Below are 24843 nucleotides of genomic sequence, written 5' to 3' on the forward strand. Positions count from 1 at the left end.
CTTCTTGAACCCAGCCTGACAATGAAAAGATAAAACTTTTAAGAATAAAACCAAGGAGTTCTTCAAGGCTTCCTACAGCCTAACTCTGTGCCACAAGGAACATATGGCTCCCAACAGTCCACATCTCCCTTCCTAGCAAAGAAATGTGTGCATGACAGGGTCAAACTCTACTCTTCCTATCCTATTGAAAGCAGCATCCCATGAGAAACACTCGTCATGATGATGTCACATTGTGAGACACAAAGTCCAGGGGAAGTTTGGCAGCAGCCATGCACACCCAGAGCATTGAGTTAGGCTGGGGTTGCACAACCTGTGTGACCCCCAGCACCTAAATATATGTCACCATGGGGCTAGCCTTCTCTCCTCAACAATCCTCAGATCTACACCAAGCAGGATATAACACTTTGAAAGTGGCTTGAAAGCGGTATATGGAATGTGTCCTGGGCCCCAACAGTTGTCAGTGCACTTCAGTACCATTATAAAGCAGTAGTGTGGCTCCTGCCACAGATTGCTCTGTTCCTGCTGCCGCTACCAGTGAGAAAAAAACAATCTATATCAGGATTGCTGGGTTGTGCGTATGTGCGCAACCCCGATCCAGCATCCCATGCAGTAATCAGGGCCCAAAAAGTTGTGCATCCCTGAGCTGGCCCTTAGAAAGAGCTGGCCCTTTTCTATATATTATACTGAATGAGGTGGTAGAATTTGGAATGGTACCACTTCAGATGGCATGTGGTGGGGATATAATATTTACTGAGCGCTCTCCCATACTTTAAAAAAGAAAGTTATATGTCATGAACTGGCCCAAGAAGAAAAAGGTGGGATGGCCCTAAACCTGCTGTGCCACTTTATTATATACAAGCAGCATTTTATGCAGGGGAGCATTAAAGAACAAGACACCCCCCACCTGGAGCCTGAAGAGGTACAGTCCAGCATCCTGCATTCTTGTTGCATACAATGTTGTAAAGCGCTCCTACTGTGTTCCTCTTCAGCTCTTGATACCTTCTTCTCATTTACAAGACCCTAAGCAGACTTGATGCCTTCCAGACATATTGGACTACAACTCTCATCAACCCTGGCCATGCTGGCTAGGGCTAATGGGAACTGCAGTCTAACACATCTGGACAGCACCAGGTTCGGGGAAGCTACACAAGCACCAGCTAGAGGCGGGATCCTTTTGAGTACCATAATCCTCAGCGCCACAAGGACACACATTCTTGAACACCATAAATCTGCCAGTAAGTCGGAATCAAGGAAACCTGAGAAATGGACCATTTGTGAGCTCTTGATCATTAAAAAACCTTTTGCCAGGTTGGGGAGGGTTATGGCCCTGATGCAATGACCAATGGATGCCAGATGCGGGAGGATTGCTGTTGGTCTAAACAGAGCCCGGTGGTCTATTCCCCACACGCTCCAAGCTACGAACTTGCTTGCCGAATAATTGAGCTTTGCTAGGCTGCGGATTGTACGAAGATATCGAATGAAGATTATTTTTAGGGATGCGGGGGAGGGGGGGAGGCCTAGAAGGATAACTTTGATTGCAGTTCAGTCATATAGCATTTTGAAACTTCCGTCCAACTTGAAGAGAGAAGTGTTTCAAATGGTCTTTTCTGCCCTTTGGCGTCTGTGAATGAAACTGAAGGAGCGAATGGGGCCCTTTACAGGCCTCTCTACTCAGTCGCAAACTGTGGATTATTTGTTTTCATTCCACAGCAAGGCAGTTACCTACCCTCCGCCCCCACAAGGGGTGGTGGATGGGTATATCTAACAGGGAACAATGAAACCACTGTGCATTTCTAATGGTGTGTGTGTGTGTGTGCGTGAGTGTGTAGGATTTACAGGAAGGTGTTTTCCTATAACTAGCAGTAGGAAGTTAACCATGTTTTAGACATTTCTAAAAACAGTTCTCCAAGGGGATGACTAGAAAAATGCAAGAAATTTGGACTTTTAAAGGCCACAGCAGGAAAATGGAGGTTGGACGTGCTTCTAAGAGACTATTGTGTACTCATGCATAAACTGGATGCCTGGAAGACCAAATATCTATGCCACTCTCTCTTACTTACAGGAGCCCTTTACATCTGCAAGATGGAGATTGGCAGGCCTCTCTTCTACCTTCATTCTAAGGGCTTCTCCACATGGAAAATTTATCCTGCGATCGAGATTGGTTACTCACTGAGGTTTGTGGGTCCTTTACATGACGTTGTCAACCTCTAGTGCCTCTCCTATATTTTCCGAGAATTTCCGCAGCTGAATTTGAAACGGAAATAACGAGTTAACAAAAAGATTTCCTGTGACTTGTATGTGAAAAGAGGATAAGCCTATGCGGCAGGGTCTTGCTATTTACTGCTTTACTCTGTACAGCACCATGTACACTGATGGTGCTATATAAATAAATAATAATGGGCCTGCGTGTACTAAGTAGGCATGCCAAAGGCACACATCCCGTCGCTTAAAAAAAGAGGTGGTGATGGTATCGTTCTATATTTGATAATATTGCAATAGTTCTATGTGGTATAAAAATGCAACCACAACACACATGCTTAAAATGCACTGCTTCGCCGCCCCCTCCTTAAATTGAGTATATTCAAGAGCAAGCAAGTGAATTGTCCAATGCAACTATGTACAAAAATTTTGGAAGATGGTGTTTTTGGAGATTGAAGAAATTGTGGGAATGAAGATAGAACTAACACCAAAAGTTGCATTACTGTCACTATTTGAAGATTTAAAATGTAAAAAAGAAATTAAGGAACTGATAACGAATTTGCTGACTGCAGCAAGTTTGATTGTAGCTAGGAACTGGAAGATTCAAGGGGAATATTCTATTGAAGAATGGTATAAAGAAGTATGGGATATAGCTATTAATGATAAATTGACTTGTAATATTAAATGGAGAAGAGGTATAGCTAAAACAAATGATTTTGAAGGAATTTGGAAACAGTTCCTAATATTTGTATTTTCTAAGGGAAGTGGGAAACCGCCAGCAGAAGAAAGTATGAGATTTTGGAATCAGGAATGAGATCCCGAAGTGGGGGGTGCACTTGTATGTTAATTTTGATTATGTTACTCAGATAAGATATTATGTATTCAACATTTATTCAACATTTATGTAGTGTGTTGTTGTTGTTTTAATTGTTATTGTGTATGTTTAAGTGTTGTAGAAAATAAAAAAATATTTTTTTAAAAAAAGTTAATTGTCTAAGGGGTAGAGAGAGAGAGAAAGCAGGAGCATCAGTTGTCAGGTTCTGAGTGGTGTCACTTGACAACATTTTTATTTCAATTTTCTATAAAAAATACGTTCAAGGTCGCAGACAAAATACGTTTAAAACAAAAACACCAGCTTTAAAATGCAGCATCTAAAAATGCCCATTGGAAATGATAGCAAACAGGAATGGGATCAGGGCAGACTTCCTTTGGCAAGGCATTGTGGGGTCTCAGTACCACCACTGAGAAGGCCTTTTCTCTCCTTCCAACATCACAGATTCAATAGATGATCTCAGGGGTGGAGACAATTCTTAACTCCCACTTCTGTAAGGATACAATTCCATGCATATACATAGGGATAGGATTAAGTCCATTAAAAAGAGCACACATGCCTTGGACCAAGTAAAAGCATCCATTTAAGGTTATTTGCTTTTTAATTTTTTTAAAAAAAAATTAGCTTGGGATAATGCTGCCACCTGCTGTTCAAGACAAAATTGCCAGGGCAGAATGGAAGTGGAACCCCCTGCCTGCTCTCTCTATGACATCACAACGGTTTTACATTCCACAGGAAATGCTCCACAATATTCTGAAAGAGATGTGCAGGAATCGTGTGAGAAATGAGCGTATTCTAGGAGGCAAGGCAGGTAATGCTCCAGAATAGTCACTAATTTTATATTCTTTTAACATCCAGCTTTCCCTCAGAACAGAATCAGATTTTTTTTTACTATTGCATTTAAATCCCACCTTTTTTCCTCTAAGGGAACCCAAGGCAGCGTACAGAATCCTCCTCTCCATTTTATCCTCACAACAACAACCCTGTGAGGTGGGTTGGGCTGAGAGTCTGTGACTGGCCCAAAGTCACCCAGTGAGAACCCAGATCTCCTGACTCCCAGTCCGAAACTTTAGCCACTACACCACACTGGGAGGGTGTGGGACTGTGATATAAGCACATGGGAGGGTGGGGGGACGGGACTGAGATATGTAATCTTACCCTTTGCAAGTACAAATCTGCCTATCAATCCTGAGGGATGTAAATCAAAGGGTAGTCTGTCCTGGGCATCCCATCCCCCACAGTCCCATCCCAAAAAGAACTCCAACCTCACCTGCACATGCATGGCCAGACAGGTGCTCCCATTTTAGTCTTGCTCCAAGCTTCTGGAAATCTCTCCCACAGAGGTCGGCCTGCCAGATGTTTCAGCCTACAACTCCCATCAGTCCTAGTTAACACAGTCAGTGGTGAGGGATTATGGGAGTTGTAGGTAAAATTATCTGGGAGGTCACAGGTTGTCCACCTCCAATATATCACAACTGTAATGACCTGCTTTCCCCAAAGCTGTACCTTCCAGATATTATAGATCACAACTTCCATCATTCCTGACCAATGGCCAGGCTGGTTGGGTCTGTTGGGAGTTGCAGGTCAAAACATCTGGAGGGCAAGAAGTTGGTTGAGACGTTTGCTACTTTTCTTTCTCAGTCCTGCTCCTGTGTTTCCAACAGCAGCTTGCTTATTTTTTATTAGATTTGTTAGAATTGGCAAATGCTGTTGGGTTGGGGGCAGTTTACAATCATAAAACCAAACAACAACATACTAAATAAATAAATGTATCAAAACAATACAATATTAAACATTATAAATATTGAAAAATATTGAAAACATTGAGAAGACAGCAGTGAAATTAATAATCAAGCAACAGATTAAAGTATAATTTTATTTATTTATTATTAGTTTATTACATTTTTATACTGACCAATAGCCAAGGCTATCTGGGCAGTGCACAATTAAAACCTTAAAAATACAATAAGTATACAATAAATTTAAAACATTGAAAGCTTAGGAATGTAATATAAAATCAGATAAATTACAGTGAATGCCTGTTTTAAGAGGAAGGTCTTAAACTGCCACCTAAATGTATACAATGAAGATATCAGGTGGATCTCCCTGGGAAGGGCATTCCACAGAGAGGGGCCACTACAGAGAAGGCTCTTCATCTGCAGGCATGAGTTGTAACATGGGTGTAGCTAGGGCTGAAATCCAAGGCTGCAATCCTATGCAATCCTACCTAGGAATAAGCCCACTGAATTTCATTGGGACTTCCTTCTGGGTAGGATTGTGAGAGACAAAAAGTAAAGTGAGAGCAAACAAATTATGCCTCCTTGGAACATTAAAAAAAGAAAAGACATGCCTTTGTACCACAGCTCACAAAAAACCAATAACATTCAATCTTGAGACCTCCATAAACGTCCTCCCAATTCTGTACTAGATAGATAGGATAGATAGATAGAAGGATGGATGGATAGATAGATAGGGCCACAGGAGTGGGCAAAAAGTAGATCTCCAAAGTCTTGGACTTCATCTCCCAGCATTCCCGACCATTGGCCATGTTGACTGGGGCTTTTGGAAATTGAAGTCCGAAATATCTGTTTATCTACCTTCTGCTTACCCTTGGGTAGCACAATGTTCCTTCCCCACAGGCTCAGGCCTTCCTGGAAGCCATACCATCTAACTTGGTCATTGCAGATGTAGGACAGGACAGGTTGTGATAACTTAGTGGCCAGGAAATGGCACTCTGCTCAGGCCTGGAGGCACTCTTCTTTTTAAACTACTTCACATGTTCTAGGCTGAATGAACTTCAGGTGCTGAAAATGGTTTTCTGGGCTGATGTTAAGCCATGGTTTGGGGACAAAAGTCTTGTATATAGAGAGGGAAGAGGAGACTTCTTGATTACAAGGGTCTTCTTCCTCCCTCATGCATAGGCACATTTCCTTCCTCTTCCCTTCCCTTCTTAGAACTCTTTCTTCTCTTAGCAAAGGCCTCTGGAACCTTTGCAATGCTGCCTCTGGTAGGAATCGCTCTTGCCTTGCTGATGGCACCTGCCTTGTGCGATGACACAGTGGCTGACGACGTTGGTAGTCACATGATGGTCCGTATCTCAGAGCTCCTAACCCCAGAGGAATGCCAAGCCTTTCATGCCAAGCTCCTTAGCCCTGAGGAGAACGTGAAAGAAGAGCTAGAGCGGCTCTCTGCGAAGAAGAACCCCATTCCTATCCGCAGTCGGCGAGACATCACCATCATCAGCACAGAGGAATGCAGGGGGACCCTGCTCAGCTGGCTGGAGACAGAAGGAGACACCATGTATTGGGATCGCCTGTCACGAGCTCTCCAAGCTATTGGGCGCTCCGACATTTCCATGGAGCTGGGCAAGAACCTCAACCAGGACAAGACCTTGGAGATCAAGAAGAACGTGGAAGGATATCACAAGACTGTCAAGCATCTGACCTCCTCGCTGCTCCTGGAGGAGAACGGAATGAGCGGGGATGAAGAGAGGAGCGGAGAAGGCCGCCTGCGGCGGGAGGGCAAAGGCTCCAAGACCAAGCTGGAGCCGGGAGAATGGGATGACCTTGAGCTTATCGTAGAGAGGAAGCCACTACCACCGTACAACAGGAGCCTCTTTGAATGGGTCACTCCGGTGGCAACTGGCATCATCAGTGGGTTTCTAACGTCCTTTGTTCTGGCAGCTCTGGCTCTCTACTCTTTCTTCTGGATCCTGAACCAAGGAAGCCACGATTCCACCCAGCCCAGCTGGGACTCCATGCCAGAGATGATTTTCCGTTCACCATCGCCCAGGCGCGGCGGCATCTATTACACATTTCAGCGGCTGGACAAATTAGGGAAATGTGATGGCGAGCCAGTTGACGACGATGACGACGGTGGTGGTGATGATGATAATGACAATGACGGTGCTGAGGAAGGCCAGGAAAAAGAATTCCTAGTGAGGCCGTAAGCCAAAGCCAATCTGACTGCAACTAATATTGCGGAGAATGGAAACAATAGTACAGACTTGTTTATGTAACAGGGTCAGAAATGGGAGTTTGTTTCATGAGAACATAAAAATGGCTGTGTTGACTGAAGCTGTCAGTTCCATGGATGATTCGTAAGAATATGTAGGATTGCAACCTAAAAGTGCAATCCTATGCATGTTAGAAGTGTCCAATGGAATTCAGTAGGGCTTATTCCCTGGTAAGTGGGCACAAGACTGGAGCCTAAGCTACTAAAATCTTCTGAACCCTAAAGCCAATTGGAGAACCCTCTCATTGCCTCACTGACATTTGGGAGGGGTTTAGAAAAACAACACACTCCAGGAAGAGTAATTGCTATGTTGAGAGGAGAAGCATCCGTGTCTGGAGGTGGCTTGGAGAAGGAGCATAGGCAAATTGCCTTATACTGATTCAAATCCACCTTATTTCTGACGGGTAGCAATGTCTCTCCAGGGTCGCTTTCCCCAGCCCTACCCGGTGATTGAACTATTGTAGGGCAAACAACGCTCAGTACAGCCACTGCCTTGATACAAAACCGAGTGACAGTATATAGGACGTGGGGACATGTTCTCCAGGGTGTGTGGCCAAGCAACGCAGCATGGCCTCCTCCTGATGTAAAAGACCTCTGCGTATTATGCAATGGCTATGCCATATATCCAAACACTGCCCCAGATAGCTTAGCAGCTAGTCAGCCCTCCTCTCAGAAAAGGAATGAGATGCAAAGGAGGATGGCCTCTCTTAGGCCGTGTCTACACCAGCCCAATAGTCCGGGCTCGTCAGGACTGAGTCCCTGTGTGCCCTAATGATGCACAGGGACTCCCGAGGTCAGGGGAGAATGGGTTTTCCCAGGGATAAAGTAACCCGATTCATCCCACGGTCTTGGGACCATCCTGAGAACACGAGAGGTATGGGCACCTGTCCCGCCTTACCCGTGAGTAAGCATGGCACCAGAAATGGGCACAGAACTGTGCCACGTGGCTCCATGCCCATCAGGGGAGGGGGTGGCAGCAATTTCACCACCCTTGGGATGGCAGGGAGGGGGTTTAACCTTAGGCAAAATTACTACACAGGGATGGATGGAGCGAGCTTCTTCTCTGCTTTTCCAAACATATTCAATTTCCCCCTCTTTTGGCCCTTGGATCTGTTTGCTTCCTTAGCCCTTTCACGGAACAAGCACAGACTTGGTGCACTTTGAATTCTTAAAAGCTGGCAAATAAAGATGGCCTTACTAGTGCCTTTACAAATTATAGTTCAGTGTGGAAAAGCAGGCAGTTCAATTCCAACTCTCTGATTGGTTAACTCCAGCAGCAGCAGCACCTATATGGCGGGCTAGCAATACTGACTTAGGGTGACCATATGAAAAAGAGGACAGGGCTCCTATATCTTTAACAGTTGCATAGAAAAGGGAGTTTCAGCAGGTGTCATTTGTATATATGGAGAACCTGGTGAAATTTCCTCTTCATCACACCCTGCCCTCTTTTAAATCTGGTCACTCTAGTATAGCTCCTGCAGCTTTACTGCTGTGATGAAGTGGGAATTTCACCAGGTTCTCCATATATACAAATGACACCTGCAGAAATTCCCTTTTCTATGCAACTGTTAAAGATACAGGAGCCCTGTCCTCCTTTTCATATGATCACCCTATACTGACTGCAATAATAAGGGTTATTCCTTGATCCTTTCAGCATGCTATCTGCAATGATGTTACCATTTCTCAAAGCAGAATTATGCTGAATATCCAGGTTCTGCTGCATTGCCTAAAAAGGCAAATATCCACAAAGGCAAGCAATGCAGATTGCTTAGAACATTGCTCTTAAACATGGCTTAGAAGATTGCTCTTAAACAAAACGCTCTTTCAAGAGCTACCACAACTTTATAAAAGACATAGCAGTTTGAGCTCTAAACTGTTTTTGCTGCTAGATTGTCAGTGTCCCCTTACAAATTCTTTTAAAAGAAAGTTTCTTCTTAATTAATATACACTCTGCCAAAGAGAAGCAATACTGAAATATTCAAGCTTGCAAATGATTCTAAAGTGCTCAGGTAGGTTTATGAAATCCTGCATTGTAGCAATGCAAAGTTGCTTGATTAAATCAGTTTTAATTTTACCATCTGAAAGTGGTGTACTTGGGCTAATGCTACTAAACTACTGTTATTATTCTGAATGGTGACAAAATAGAGCAGAACAGAAAGATCTTTCAAAATGTTTTGCCAAAGCCTGCTAATTTAGTGGACGGACACAGGTATTTTTGAATCATAAGTTAACCAGAAGTTGTAGGAGTGGCCCATACTGTGAAGCTAATTAGGACAAATACAATTTCTTAAAACAAAATATGGGTGGCTTGTAGGTCTCACAACTACATAGGTGCAACAGTTTAGAACTGTTTAAGCTTGGATATAGGAAATTCAGTTTAGACCTTGCAGCAAGAAGGACCTTGTAAAAATTTACAATGAAATTTAACAATATTTATTTGAGAGGAACAAGAGCCACGGGGTAATAAAAATGTAATAAAAACAAGTGTGCTCTAGGTAGATTGTAACCAAGAAACAGCTGGTTTAATTGATAAGCAAAGTACAATTGGAACTATTTTCTATAGCCCTGTGTTCTTGGGCCCTCTAATTTTTATGCCTATTATTCTGTTGATGGAGAAATGATGACTGGAAAACCAAAACAGGCATTAGATTAAAAACCTCATGTTTTCCAGTTCTATTATTGAATGTTATATTCTAGCACTCTTACATTTGGATTATAGCTGTCAGGCTTTTGTGCCTCAGTAAGGTAAAGGGCAGGTGTATTTAAACACGAGGAAAGTAATAAAATAATGGGTGTTACTTTTGTGATCAGATATGATTTCAAGAATTCTGAGGGCAAGTAGAACGTTAAAATAAAGTGCTTAGGACGCCTTGTACTTTAAGGGCTTGGAACGCGCCAAAACTAGTTTTAAATTTGATTGGCCAATTTATCCTTTCACCTATCCAATCAGGTTACGAGAGGGTGGAGCACAAGCTAATTCTTGCTACAGTTTTCCCTCTGGTCGGAAAAAACGGTATATAATGCGCAAACCACTTAGTAGGGCAGCAGTTTCCTGGTAGTTGGTATATTTTGGAGTTGTTGCATCATGTCTGGGCGCGGTAAAGGAGGGAAGGGGCTTGGAAAGGGTGGTGCTAAGCGGCATCGTAAAGTGCTGCGAGACAACATCCAAGGTATTACCAAGCCTGCTATTCGTCGCTTAGCCCGCCGCGGAGGAGTAAAGCGTATCTCAGGTTTGATCTACGAGGAGACACGAGGCGTACTGAAGGTTTTCCTGGAGAACGTGATCCGTGATGCTGTGACCTACACAGAACACGCTAAGAGAAAGACCGTGACGGCCATGGATGTAGTGTATGCCTTGAAGCGCCAAGGACGTACCCTTTATGGATTCGGGGGTTAAAAGATTGTGCCAATATAATTTCAAAGGCCCTTTTAAGGGCCACCCACGTTTTCACTCAAAAGGGCAGTCACTAAAGACGCAAATGGTTTTTAGGATGTAATACTTTGGAATAGTCCCGTTCAAATACGATGCAGAGTGGTTTTACTGTGGAACTGCAGGCTGTAAATCTGATGCACACTAAATTAATTTATGAAAGTGGGCTATAAACTACGGGAAAACAACGTTAATTCCTAAGATGTTTTTGTTCTTGTTGCGACAAGTTTAACATGGTAGCAGACACGAATACAATGCAGTGACTCTTACTTCCACATAACAAGGCTAGGATCGGACCACCTGCGTGTTAAGGGGACGCTTACGTTGGTCTTAACATACGTTTCAATAGGTCTTCTCTAGGTAGGACTAACATTGAATATTTAATACCTTGTTTCCCTTAGAAACCAAACTTTCTGATAACGTGCTTTGCTGAAGACTACACTGGAAAAGAACTTAGGAGCAGAAATTAAGTATATTTTAAAAAGTGAATTCCAGCTTTTTGCTGAATATGTGGTGGCTCTAAAAAGAGCCTTTAGGTATGGTAATAAGGGCGTCGCTGGTTCTAAGCCCTCTCTCCGCGGATGCGGCGCGCTAGCTGGATGTCCTTGGGCATAATGGTGACCCTCTTGGCGTGGATCGCACACAGGTTGGTATCCTCGAAGAGCCCCACCAAGTAAGCTTCGCTGGCCTCCTGCAGAGCCATTACCGCCGAGCTCTGGAACCGTAAATCGGTCTTAAAATCCTGAGCGATCTCCCGCACTAGACGCTGGAAGGGCAGCTTTCGAATCAGCAGCTCCGTAGATTTTTGGTAGCGGCGGATCTCTCGGAGAGCTACCGTGCCTGGGCGGTAACGATGAGGCTTCTTCACACCGCCTGTAGCAGGAGCGCTTTTCCGAGCTGCTTTAGTTGCCAGCTGCTTACGCGGCGCTTTCCCCCCGGTAGACTTACGAGCCGTCTGCTTAGTACGAGCCATTTTTCTGTACTGCTGAAATAGAACCTAGTCTCGGTAGTTCAGCGCGAAATGAAAATAGCGCACCGGGTGCAGACAATTTATAGTGAAGCCCTTATCTTGATTGGCTGAACGTCTCCGTTGAAAGATTTGAAATTCCCGGGCTTGTCAGCGATTGGACAGAAATTTTGCGGTTCTTTTATTTCCGTGCCCCAGCATAGAAACAAGTCAGTTAGTCCTCTAGTCTCTTGTCTCACACTCGGCTTCGGATTTTACGTGAACGTTTGATTTTGATCAATGGGGGACAGGGCGTTTACCTTCGTTTGAGCCCTTTGTGCTGGGTTGGGAGGAGTTTGACGAGTTAACAGCCTTCTCAGCCTGTTATTCTCCAGATGTGTTGGACTACAACTCCCATCATCGGGGTTATGATCCAACACATCTGGAGCAGCAGGTTGGGGAAGGCTCCATGTTGAAACCTGCGATGTGTCGTGGTAAATTTCCTTCCTCCTCCCGGAAATCGAAAACAGCCGCTGACAAAAAAAGGGAGAGAGATGTTCGGGGCGGTCTGCAGTTGCTTGCAACGGCACTGAGGGAATGTAGGGCTTGCTGCGGCCGTGGTCAAAACAGGCCCAACAACCCCCGCTCCCCCTCCGCGGCGTGTGGGGGATGAGATTCCCGCGGGCGGGAAGGCAGAGGAGCACTTTGATCGTGAAAATAATGCACTGAATGGGTTAATCATTTCCAGGCTTGCTTATTTTTTTCCTACAATTTCGCCCGTGGATCTCCAGTGACGTTACGTGTAGCTTCAATTTTTGCTGTGTGGTTTTATCCTGGTTGTGCTTTTTATATTGTATTTGTGTTTTTAGATTGTTGGTTGTTTTTTATGGTTTTAATTTTTGTGAACCGCCCAGAAAGCTTCGGCTATTTGGCGGTATAAGAATGTAATAAGTAAATAAATGGTAAAAGGCATCGGCTATTACATTTTATTGCAACTAAAATCCAACTCTCGTAGCTTCATACCCCACCCACGACAATTTAGGAACATCGGACTACACAGGATTGTAGCAAAGCTTTCAGCCTCTGTGTCATCCCCAAGCTGCAATATGAGAGCGATACTTGGCTGTAGGAACAATTGGTATGATGTGTCTAAAAGTTAAACTTCCTTGCTTATTCCTGCTGTGCTTTATCAGCAACTAGTACTCTCAGCTCCTTCTTTGACACTGTAGGTGGCTCTTAAAAGAGCCGTTTGGTTCCAGAAACCCTGGAGCCTTCACTTGCTTTTTGGCTTGTGACTCTCAGTTTTCTTGGGCAGCAGAACCGCTTGGATGTTAGGCAAGACGCCGCCCTGAGCGATTGTCACTTTGCCCAGGAGTTTGTTCAGCTCCTCGTCGTTGCGAATAGCCAGCTGTAAGTGACGCGGAATGATGCGAGTTTTCTTGTTGTCTCGAGCAGCATTGCCCGCTAGTTCCAGGATTTCGGCTGTCAGATACTCAAGCACAGCAGCCATATAAACGGGAGCTCCCGCGCCAACCCGCTCAGCATAGTTGCCTTTCCGGAGGAGGCGATGCACGCGGCCTACAGGGAACTGCAGACCAGCGCGAGAAGAGCGAGACTTGGCTTTAGCCCGAGCTTTTCCTCCCTGCTTACCACGGCCAGACATTGCAGAACGCTTTCAGTTAAACTCTGCGCTGCAAAATGAAAAGAAGAGAGCGGAATGGAACGCCAGCATTTTATGTGCTCCTGCGGATAGGCGGAACGGCCTGTGATTGGCTAAAGAGACCATCAGACTTAATCAACCAATGAGAAACCGAAGTCTGCTTTATTTCAATGGAAAGACGAGAGAAGACCTCTTGTCCAATAAGAACGTGCATTTTATGGTCCTCGCTTTCACAAATGTGTACACGTACACACGGTAGGATGACGCCAAGACAATTTGTTACTCGCAAAAGTAACAATCTTTCATGTGACTAACAACAAAGAAAATGAAGTCATATGTACGAACTCCCACTCTTTTACTCAGCGTTTATTAATCCAGATCAATGCTCCATCCTCGTTTTAGAAAATCAGTAATGCTGATTATAATCTTGATTTTGTCCATAATATGCATCCACTGACAGTGTATGTGTTATCCAACCCTTTTCTGCCCTCTATTCCTAAAACATGCTGTTTAAAAGGCTTGAATAGGTAACTAATCCATGGGAATTATTCTAAATTCTATCCCAATAAAAGAGATTATCATATGTGTTTGACAGGCTTTTATGTACTGTGCAGCACAGAAGCTTGCAGGATGACTGCACCAATCCTGCCTTTGAAAATGACATCGAAATCTATACCCATGGGTTAGCAAAATGGGATTAAGAAATTACTCAGAAGCATGCTTTCTACAAACATATGGTGCTGGATTAGGTGCCCTCTCCAAGACTTCTTCATAACCTGCTTAATTGATGACGTCTATGAGCACATTAATGGGATAACCTCCAGCATAGGACATTCTAACAATCCACAATCCATATCCAGTACCTGCTGCTACCAGGGAAGTTGGGCAATTGCATTAAGCAATGCCAGACTAAGCAGATGGAAAGAAGAGCCCAGCTGTTTTGAGATTTAGCAGGGGCTTTATTTAATGCATGGATATAACACCACTCCTGTTCAAAGCATTATTATGTTTAAATAACAGTTTGTGTAGCATTGGTGTAGATATAAGTGCAACTGGTGCTCCAAGGTGCATTCCTTTAACACTTCTGCTGCTTTGGAGGGGGAAGGATTGCAGATGGAATGCAAGTGCATCTCACCTCATATGCACACTTGTGGGGAGGGGGGCAAATAGATCTATTGCCCCATTACGCATAAAGCTTTGCAGGTGGCAATAGAACAATCAGGCTCCAAATCAGTTTGATTTTGGTGGAATTTACTTTCCTATAGTCTGCCTTAGAATTCCCCCGAGAAAGAAAATTTACTTAGCCAATTAAAACGTGAAATTTCTCTATTTCAGTTATAATGCATGTTCGTTGCTGAATAAATGTTTCCAATGAGCAGAAGAAAAAAGGTTTTATGACTTAAAATAATAAGCACAGGAGATTCCCAGCTTTGCAATAAAGACTGAAGAAGTACAAAGCTTATTCACTTTTAAGAATAACTTGCCAGCTTTTTCTTTTTTTAAAAAAAACAACGTATGGAAATTCTAATTTATTTATTTTTTTAAAAAATGGGGTCCTTCGATCTTACACGATATAATGAAAGACTTAAAACAAAACCAAGCATTCAGAAAGTGTGTAGGAAGTTTTCCATATTTTTTAGTATGAATAAAAGGTCTTTGTATTCGCTTTTTGAAACATGGAAGGCGCCAAAACTTATTATTCGGCTATTCACCTGACACTGAGCCCTGATTGGCTAACTTGGCTCAAACTGAGACTGCGACGACTTGAAAGCAGCTATACAGAACGAAAACGGGTTTTCCGCCCCCTACCATCTCAGTTTTCTCTCTGGTCAGACATCAAGCTATATAAAGCCAGCCGGTTTTCATAGCATGTCATAGGTATATACAGGGTTTGTTAGTAAGCTGCTCGTGGTCGTGGTAAGGGAGGAAAAGGTTTGGGTAAAGGAGGTGCGAAACGGCATCGCAAAGTACTCCGGGACAACATTCAAGGTATTACCAAGCCTGCTATTCGTCGCTTAGCCCGCCGCGGAGGAGTAAAGCGTATCTCAGGTCTGATCTACGAGGAGACACTGAAGGTTTTTCTGGAGAACGTGATCCGTGATGCTGTGACCCACAGAACACGCGAAGAGAAAGACCGTGACGGCCATGGATGTGGTGTATGCCCTGAAGCGCCAAGGTCGCACCCTGTATGGTTTTGGAGGTTGAAGTGCTGCAGAGCAATGAATTCTTAAAAGGTCCTTTTAAAGGCCACCTACTTAAGCATCAAAAGACTCCTTTCACTTTTCGAAAAAACTGAATTTACAGTTCAATCCTATACCTGTCTACTTAAAAGTAAGCCCTATTGAGTTTAGTGGGACTTGATGCTAAGTAAATTGTATAGGACAAGTAAAACAATAGCTATACAAACATGAGTTACTAGTTGAATTACAATTTATTTTTAGAAGATCTAGATGAGGCTTCTCAGTGAGTTGGAGCTCAGATCTAGGAAGCCCTTAAATCCAGGTGTGCAATACTGCAGTGTGTAAGAAGTAAATTTAAGTAGGGTGACATTGCATGAAAAGGGCCTATAAATGTTTAAAACAAAAATGAGAGCCTTCTGAATCCTGACTGGAGCTGATGGTAGCAGCAGGAGCTAAAGCAAGTACATTATAAGCTTTTTTATTATTGGATTTTATGGTCAGGTTTTTGTTCCTCAAATCATTCTTTGTCCTGAAGCCAGTCCTGCTTATGTCACGTAAGTTTCTCAGTGGAAATTTCTCACATTCTGACTATTGAGATCAGTCCTAGTAAATTAGTCTGAAAATATTGGCCCATAGGTCTCCCTATTCAGAAACCTATAAACAGTCCCATCAGGGCACATTTTAGATTGAGCAACAGACTTCCTGTCAGGAGAATATTACTATCTATGATGTGGAGAGAAGCATATGGGAATATAGGCAGAGGAGAGAAAATTTGATTTGCAATTTGCTGGGTAAGGAGTATTCAGCTTGACCATGCCTACTCCAGTGGTTGTTCCTTAGTCACAGATTTCCCTAATGTATACAATGACAACCGACTGGTAGTGCAATTTTAGTGCTCCCTGGGCAGTTCACAAAAACTAAAACCATTCAAAGTATAAAATAAACAGTATAAAAACATGATATAAAATACACATTAAAAACTGATTTAAAACATACCATACATGATTAAAACGTCTTAACCATTTGGCATGGTGTAGCTCTCCTTCCCCAAAGTTGAGCCTTCCCAGCAGCACTTGGCTTCAAAGCTACAAGTGTCTTCTTGTACTTGTATGTTTGTGTGTTTTAGGGTTGTGGAGTGCACACAAGAAGTACACAATTAATAAAGCACACTTTGATAACATTCCATCATTTATTTATTTATTTATTACACTTAATTGTTGTAAACCGCCCAGAGAGCTTCGGCTGTGGGGCGGTATATAAATGTAATAAAATAAATAAATAAATAAATAAATTATATACCGCTCCCATAGCCAGGGCTCTCTGGGCAGTTTACAGAAATTCTAAAATTGAGATAAAAACAAGAATACAAATTTTAAAATTCTAAAACACAGAACATACACACATAAAGCATTAAAAACAGTTAAAAAAACTAAACATGTGGGTGATTAAGATGTGCCGCCATATGCCTGGGCAAAGAGGAAAGTCTTAACCTGGCGCCGGAAAGATAGCAGCGTTGGTGCCAAACGAGCCTCGTCAGGGAGATCATTCCATAGCCTGGGGGCCACCACCAAAAAGGCCCTATCCCTCATTGCCACACTCTGAGCCTCTCTCGGAGTAGGCACCCGGAGGAGGACCTTAGATGTTGAACGTAGTGACCGGGTATATTCACGTCGGGAGAGGCGTTCTGTCAGGTATTGTGGTCCCAAGCCGTGTAAGGCTTTATAGGTCAAAACCAGCACCTTGAATTGGGCTTGGAAACATACAGGCAGCCAGTGCAAGTGGACCAGAGCAGGTGTTTTATGGTTCTGGTTCCTGAAATCAATCTGGCCGCTGCATTTTGCACGAGCTGCAGCTTCCGAACCGTCTTCAAAGGCTGCCCTATGTAGAGCGCATTGCAGTAATCTAACTTGGAGGTTACCAGAGCATGGACAACTGAAGCTAGGTTATCCCTATCTAGATAGGGGCGTAGCTGGGCCACCAACCGGAGTTTGTAGAAGGCACTCCGTGTCACTGAGGTCACCTGAGCCTCAAGTGACAATGATGGATCTAAAAGAACTCCCAAGCTATGAACCTGCTCCTTCAGGGTGAGTGCAATCCCATCCAGAACCGGTAGAACACCCCCCATCCTGTCAGCGGAATCACCTACTAACAGCATCACAGTCTTGTCTGGATTGAGTCTCAGTTTATTAGCCCTCATCCAGTCCATTGTCGCAGCCAGGCACCGGTTCAACACATCCACAGCCTCTCCTGCTGAAGATGAAAAGGAGAAATAGAGCTGTGTGTCGTCAGCATACTGATGACAGCACACTCCAAAGCTCCGGATGACCACACCCAGCGGCTTCATGTAAATGTTAAACAACATGGGGGACAAAACCGACCCCTGTGGGACCCCATACTTGAGAGTCCACGGGGCCGAGTAATGTTCCCCAAGCACCATCTTCTGTATCCGACCCGCCAAATAAGAGCGGAACCACTGCAGAGCAGTACCTCCCACTCCCAGCTCAGCGAGTCGTCACAGAAGGATACCATGGTCGATGGTATTGAAAGCCGCTGAGAGATCAAGGAGAATCAACAGAGTCACACTCCCCTGTCTTTCTCCCGACATAGGTCATCATACAGGGCGACCAAGGCTGTTTCCGTGCCAAAGCCAGGCCTGAAACCTGACTGAAATGGATCCAGATAATCAGTCTCATCCAAGAGTGTCTGGAGCTGTCCCACCACCACCCGCTCAAGGACCTTGCCCAGGAATGGAACATTTGCTACCAGCCTGTAGTTACTAAGATTTTCTGGGTCCAAGGAAGTTTTCTTCAGGAGTGGTCTCACTACCGCCTCTTTCAGACGGTCTGGGACTACTCCCTCTTGTAGAGAGGCATTAATCACCTCCTTGGCCCAGCCGGCTGTTCCATCCCTGCTAGCTTTTATTAGCCAAGAGGGGCAAGGATCTAGTACAGAGGTGGTCGCGCAGACCTGTCCAAGCACCTTGTCCACCACCAATCATGAGGCATGGGAAACACTGGCTGCTGCTGCTCTGCTGGATCTGGCTGTGAGGGGAGTTGGTTGGTTGGTTTGGCCTTTCTGCTTGCACTGCCACAATGTGAAAGCGCTGCTGGGCTGGCATTGTCAGTGGGTAAGCTTCTACACCTGAGTCAGGCAGGCTGTTTATTTCTCAGTAGAAGAAATTGGCTGGCTGGGCTTCCACTGCAGGGTTCCCCCCCCTTCCCCCCCCCATGTAGCCACCTATGGGGAAGCTGTTGTTGTTGCCTTGACACAACTCACTCCAGTGTGCCTCCTCCTCCTCCTCCTCCTCCTCCAAGCCTCCTGTCCTCTCTGAGGTTGGGCAAGCTGTGTGCTGCTGTTGTGGCATATATTTACTTATTTATTATCGCACTAAGCGCTTTCCAGCTGCTTCATTTTCCTCTCCCCCGCGAGAGGTGCCTGAGAGAGAAGTTCAGATTTTAAAAATTCACTATAAATCACTGCATACATGGAATTGCTGCAAAATTGGCATGCCTAAAGCCCTCTATAAAAGCTGTCACGGAGTCAATTTCCATGTGTTTATTTTTAAAACTGGGGGAGCTGTAAGCATTTCTGTTAATTCCCATTGACAAGAATGTACCAGTTACCAGAAAATGGAACAGTTCTTCAATGGGTAATTTGGGGAAGAAGTGGGGAGAGTGAGCCACTCTGGAAATCGAGGCAGAGAAACACGTCCATGGAGCTCCGGAATGAATTTCGAGGTGGAGAAGACCTACTTTGCACACCCTAAATATATATAGACTTCCTTGGCAGCTATGGAGAAAATGTACAGCATGAGCTCATGAATAGTCTGAGTCACACTGCATGAGGTTTTGTGGGGGCAGAATGTTCCTGCCACTCTCATTGGGCTTGATGTATAATGTAACTCTGAAGCAATCAGGCCAAGAATGTACATTAATCCCAGGGAGGAGCCTTATTCAATTGATCTGCGTGACCAAATAGAAATTGAAACTGTCACACTTTATTGTCTTTCCTCTGGGATATGAGGACGTTGCCCCATCAGGAACTGGGGCTGCCACATTTCTTTTTAGTTGGACTTACTTCCCTGCCTTTTACAGCAAGACATGTGACAGGCAAGGCATTTCCTTGTCAGCATCTCTCTTTCACCAAAAGCTTTCCCTTTGGCAATGCCATCCTCTACATGTCTACTCAGAAGTAAGACCCATGGCATCCAATGGGACTTACTCCCCGGTAAGCAGGGCCAGTGCTACCATTAGGCCAACTAGGCAGCCGCCTAGGGTGCAGACCTCAGAGGGGCATAGTACTGCCCTTTAAGGGTCACAGTTTTACACAAATTAGTTGTTTTAAGAAAAAAACATAATAGAAAGAAAATATAATAGTTCGGAAACTCTTCTTGAACAGCTGAATAGGAGTTGGCAAATTTTTGGAGGGGTGTGTGTGCAAGTAGCTCGCCTCGCCTAGGGTACAAAATAGTCTGGCATCGGCCCTGCAGGTAAGTGTGGATAAGATTGCAGCCTTTGTGTGAGACAGCTGTTAAGGCACAGGAGCAGCGACAGTGAAAAGGTGGCAACCCTGTCAGGGATTGCATCACGCTTTTGACTCCAACTGCCAGGCTACTTTAGAGATGCCAAGGAAGTCAGAAGAACGCCTTCAATAATGTTGTAGAGAAGCGGGGATTTCAGCAGGGGCAGCTTGAAAAAATTATATACAAAACACACAATGCTACTAAGTACTAGATCCTGGGGTCATCCCATGAAGCTGATTGGAGAGAGATTCAGGACAAGTAAAAGGAAGTACTTTTCCACACAGCGCATAGTTACACTATGGAATTCGCTACCACAAGATGTAGCGATGGCCACCAGTTTGGATGGCTTTAAAAGGGGGTTGGCCAAGGAGAAAGCTATCAATGGCTACTAGCAGGGTCGGTGCCAGGCTTTTTTGCGCCCTAGGCAAGGTGAGCTGCTTTCACCCCATCCCCACCCCAGGTAGGCAGAGACAGGTTACCTGTCCCTCGCCTGAAGTCCTCCTGGCTTGGCGGGATGCTGCGGTGGGGTGGACGGGCAGCTCTAATTCCGTCCGTTCGCCGCCGCCCCGCCCCCCTCCAGCATCCCGGCTTGTCTTTGGCTGGGAGCCCCCAGCCGAAACCAAGTCGGGAAGCTGGGGGAGGGCAGTCAAATGGCTCCACATTCTGACTTTTGGCGCGTGCCAGAAGTCAGAACGTGGAGCCGTTCCTTCCCTCCCCCCAGCATCCCAGCTTGGGTTTGGCTGGGAGCCCCCAGCCGAAGCCAAGCCGGGAAGCTAGGGGAGGGCAGTCAGACAGCTCCATGTTCTGATGTCCGGTGCGCGCCAGATGTCAGAACGTGGAGCTGCCCGCCCCCCAGTGTCCCAGGCAGGCACCCAGCTGAAGCCAAGCCAGGGACGCTGGGGAGGAGGGCGGAAGGCTTCAGAACGGCGCACCTGGAAGCTGCCCTCACTCGGCCAGAGAGGCTCTGGGAGTGGGAGGGCGACTTCTGGGGGCGCTGAACTTGGCGCACTAGGCGGCCGCCTAACTGGCCTTTATGGAAGCGCCGGCCCTGGCTACTAGTCCTGATGGCTACGTGCTACATCCAGTATCAGAGTCAGTAAGCCTACATGCACCAGTTGTTGGGGAACACAGGAAGGAGGGTGTTGTTACACCTGTTTCCTTGTGGGTTTCTTGTGGGCAGCTGGTTGGCCACAGTGTGAAGAGACTGCTAGACTAGACGGACCCTTGGCCTGATCCATGGCTTTTCTTATGTTCTTATGTAAATACCAAACATTTTCACAAGGAAAAAAATGAATCCAAATAAGAACACTTTTAATATCTAATTCATCTGTCTGTCTGTCTGTCTGTCTGTCTGTCTGTCTGTCTGTCTATCTATCTATCTATCTATCTATCTATCTATCTATCAAAATATCTAATTTCTCTTGTCTCTCATGAGTGGTTCTATAAGTAGTTTTCCAGAAGCACATACAATATCTCTATTAGGCTGTAAATAGTTGCAACACATTTTCTTTATCTGCTTGCATATCTATAATTGCTTTCACAATGATAATTTAGCTGAAAATAAATATCTGGGTGCTGATGCTGATGTTCTGAGTTAGAAAGATTAAATTAGATTTCTTCCAGCTTGTGCGTGAGAACCATCTTTTCTACTGTGAGTATGCTTCCAACCATCACTTTGTTTTGGTGTTTTGATTTTTTAAAACAACAACAACAACAACAACACACAAACATAAAGTAGAATACCATTCAAAATAATTATTCTGGAAGAGAATTTCTTTTCTTTTTTTATCTCCTGTAATGTCCTACAACCTGAACAATTCTTGACCAAAATAGTTTTATAACTTCACAGCTCTACTATATATGGAGAGATATATATCTTTTACATTTCTAGCATACATTACTTCTGTGCCTGTATATTTTATTCAACTATGCCATTGTGCAGTACCATTGTGGAAGTGGGCTAACAAAAACTCTATTTTTTTAAACATCATATTCAATGTCAGGCAATCTCTATAAACAAAACAAAAACCATCAGATTTCTGGCTTCTCTCTAAAGGGCAACACAAGAAGGTTTATTATGTATGTGTGACCCAGTGGTGGAACACTTAACTTAATGGTCTCTTGTGTGAGTGTGTGGGGTGGGTCTTGTTTCAGTTGTGGAGTACACAATTAGCATTTCTCGTCTCCCACTCCAGACGCCATTCCGTGCAACCTGGACGGGTGGGATACACTGATCTTGTGCCATTTTGTATTTTAAGCCTCCAGAAATCATAGCACCATCACAACTACAGGAATAAAATGGAGCTTCTGCTACTCTGATGTATTCATCACCTCTGGGTGATCAGATCCCTGTTTATTCATCTCTTCCCGTCCCCTGTCCCCACCATCCGTACTATAGACATGGTGACGAAGCCCAATGCAGGAAGGCAGTGTTATACCTGCATGATGTATACCTGGGCCTAGTAAACTACCCGCAGGAGTCTGTCATCACATTCTGTCATTCACCACTCTGTGGGATCAGGAGAATAGCAGCCTGCAAACGATGATGTCGGAGACCTGCCTCTCTACCTTTCTATTGATGGAAAGTTGCAACAGATGATGACAGCAGGTCCCTCCTTCATCAGCCTCTTAGCGTGCTTAACAATTCAGTCCCAATGGCTTTGCAGGTCTAACCTTGCAATGAAGTCAATCGGTTTCACATCCTGATTCACAGTAAGAACTTGCAAGCCGTGTGTGTGTGTGTGTGTGTGTGTGTGTGTGTAAGTACGTACTTGTGTTCAAAAAACTGCAGCAGGCTTGTGCATTTGACTTTCTCGCTCTGCAAGAGTGGTTAGATTCCATATGCCTGCTCTCTGATATTTCACTTAGGCCATTCCTACACCAGCCCGAAAATGTGGGCTAGTCACGGCCAAGTCCCTGTGCATCCAAATGACAGGGACTCCCAGGAGGAAGGAGGGACAAGAACGGGTTTTCCCAGGGATAAGTACTCCCTGGGAAAATCCGATTCTTCCTGCAGCCTTGGGAAGAATCGGGGATGGGAGAGAGCGGGGTCAGGGCTTTTTTTATAAAACAACCACACCTCACTGTTCATTGGAGCACACATGCACTCCGCTCCTTCCTCCCGGGATGTCGCACCCACACTTAGACTAAGGGGAGAATCTCGCAATTAGGATGTCGCAAGATCCTCCCCCCTCCCTCCCTCTACACCCAGCTGGTGTAGAAATGGCCTAAGTCACAGCAGACCGCTAGAGGGAGCTATTTGAGTTCTCTCAAGTGCTTCAACTGGAAACCAAGCCCAAGAGATTCCCATGATGTTGGGGGTTCTGTTCTTAAAATGTAGGGGTGTGCACGGACCCCCCGCTCCGCTTCACTTGCAGATCCGCCATTTTTCGGAGCGGGTCGCTCCGCCCCGCCCCCGCTCCGCCCACTTCCGCTCCGCTCCGCCCGGAGCTCCGGATCGGATCCGGAGCTCCGTTTTTGCCCCCCCATAGGCTTGCATTGAAAGCTAAAAAAGTAAACAACTTTTTTTCCGTTGAAGTTAGAAACCTCACGTTTGGCACCATGACACCTCATGGGCGTATACACACACACGCCAAGTTTCAAGGCAATCCCATCATCCCCTGATTTTTGGCGAATTTTTGAAAATCGGGCACCCCATTCACACCCCTTGGGATAGCTCCGTCAATTTGCATGTTACAAACCTCAAACTCGGCACCAGGGCAGCTTATCCATGTGTCCACATGCACGCCAAGTTGCAAGCAAATCCCATCATCCCCTGATTTTTGGCGCGGCTCTACCCTCTAACGCACCTCCCATAACCCTAATTCACACCCCTTTAGATAGCTCCGTCAATTTGCACGTTAGAAACCTCAAACTCAGCACCATGATAGCTTATCCACGTGTCCACATGCACGCCAAGTTTCAAGGCAATCCCATCATCCCCTGATTTTTGGGGAATTTATGAAAATCGGGCACCCCATTCACACCCCTTGGGATAGCTCCGTCAATTTGCATGTTAGAAACCTCAAACTCGGCACCAGGAGAGCTTATCCATGTGTCCACATGCACGCCAAGTTGCAAGCAAATCCCATCATCCCCTGATTTTTGGCATGGCTTAACTCACCCCAAATTGTCCCATTCTACAACTACGTCAATTTGCACGTTAGAAACCTCAAACTCAGCACCATGATAGCTTATCCACGTGTCCACATGCACGCCAAGTTTCAAGGCAATCCCATCATCCCCTGATTTTTGGGGAATTTATGAAAATCGGGCACCCCATTCACACCCCTTGGGATAGCTCCGTCAATTTGCATGTTAGAAACCTCAAACTCGGCACCAGGAGAGCTTATCCATGTGTCCACATGCACGCCAAGTTGCAAGCAAATCCCATCATCCCCTGATTTTTGGCGCGGCTTAAACTTTTTAACTCACCCCAAATCAAGTCCCATTCTACAACTACGTCAATTTGCACGTTAGAAACCTATCCTTTGGTCCCATGACAGCTTACCCATGTGTCCCCATGGACACCAAGTTTCAAGGCAATCCCATCATCCCCTGATGTTAGGGGAACTTTTGAAATTTGAACACTCCAGTATGTCAGGGATTTAAAGTTGCAATTGCAGACAGCTCAATGGGGCCAGTTCCAAGGCAATCCCAACATGCCACGAGATAACCCTAAATCTTCTGGCACATTTGAAAAAGGGATTATTGAATTTGATAAAGTCTAAGTGAGCGCAGGAAGGACTTCTCCCCTTAGTCAAAGCAAGACACATACACCATCGCTGCAAGGCGGGAAGGGGAGAATTATTATTATTATTATTATTTATTTATATAGCACCATCAATGGAAAGCAGGCAGGCAGCATGCATTGTAGTGCCGCAAGGATGGCTTGAGCACTAACGCATAGCAAACCAACCCATAAGTGGGCGCAAAGTGAGGCAAAGATGGCTGGTTGTTTCTTTCTAAGCCAGCAGTTACGCCTTGAGGGGCACAGAGGAGGACGATTGGGAGCAAACCAGGCACCAGGCGGGCAGAGAGGCAGGCAGAGTAGGCGAGGA

The 24843-nt window shown here is 45.0% G+C and overlaps 4 protein-coding genes and 1 pseudogene across 4 annotated transcripts; 3 read left to right on the forward strand and 2 right to left on the reverse strand.

Moving 5' to 3' along the window:
• Window positions 1-216: 216 nt before the first annotated feature.
• Window positions 217-6980, forward strand: TMDD1 (transmembrane and death domain 1). Its single transcript, XM_063121456.1, has 2 exons — window positions 217-232; window positions 6004-6980. The coding sequence occupies exons 1-2, from the start codon at window positions 217-219 to the stop codon at window positions 6978-6980; spliced, it is 993 nt and encodes a 330-aa protein (XP_062977526.1).
• Window positions 6981-10130: 3150 nt separating this feature from the next.
• LOC134394417 (histone H4) lies at window positions 10131-10451 on the forward strand. The gene has a single exon (XM_063119857.1). It carries the CDS (start codon window positions 10131-10133, stop codon window positions 10440-10442), a length of 312 nt encoding a protein of 103 aa, XP_062975927.1. The 3' UTR covers window positions 10443-10451.
• A 571-nt stretch (window positions 10452-11022) lies between these two features.
• On the reverse strand, window positions 11023-11475 carry LOC134394415 (histone H3). Its single transcript, XM_063119854.1, has one exon. It carries the CDS (start codon window positions 11446-11448, stop codon window positions 11038-11040), a length of 411 nt encoding a protein of 136 aa, XP_062975924.1. The 5' UTR covers window positions 11449-11475; the 3' UTR covers window positions 11023-11037.
• Window positions 11476-12694: 1219 nt separating this feature from the next.
• LOC134394416 (histone H2A type 2-C) lies at window positions 12695-13102 on the reverse strand. Its single transcript, XM_063119855.1, has one exon. It carries the CDS (start codon window positions 13082-13084, stop codon window positions 12695-12697), a length of 390 nt encoding a protein of 129 aa, XP_062975925.1. The 5' UTR covers window positions 13085-13102.
• A 239-nt stretch (window positions 13103-13341) lies between these two features.
• Window positions 13342-15286, forward strand: LOC134395303 (histone H4-like; annotated as a pseudogene).
• Window positions 15287-24843: the final 9557 nt, after the last annotated feature.

This window comes from Elgaria multicarinata, chromosome 3 (genome assembly GCF_023053635.1).
Source record: "Elgaria multicarinata webbii isolate HBS135686 ecotype San Diego chromosome 3, rElgMul1.1.pri, whole genome shotgun sequence".
Lineage (NCBI taxonomy): Eukaryota > Metazoa > Chordata > Lepidosauria > Squamata > Anguidae > Elgaria > Elgaria multicarinata.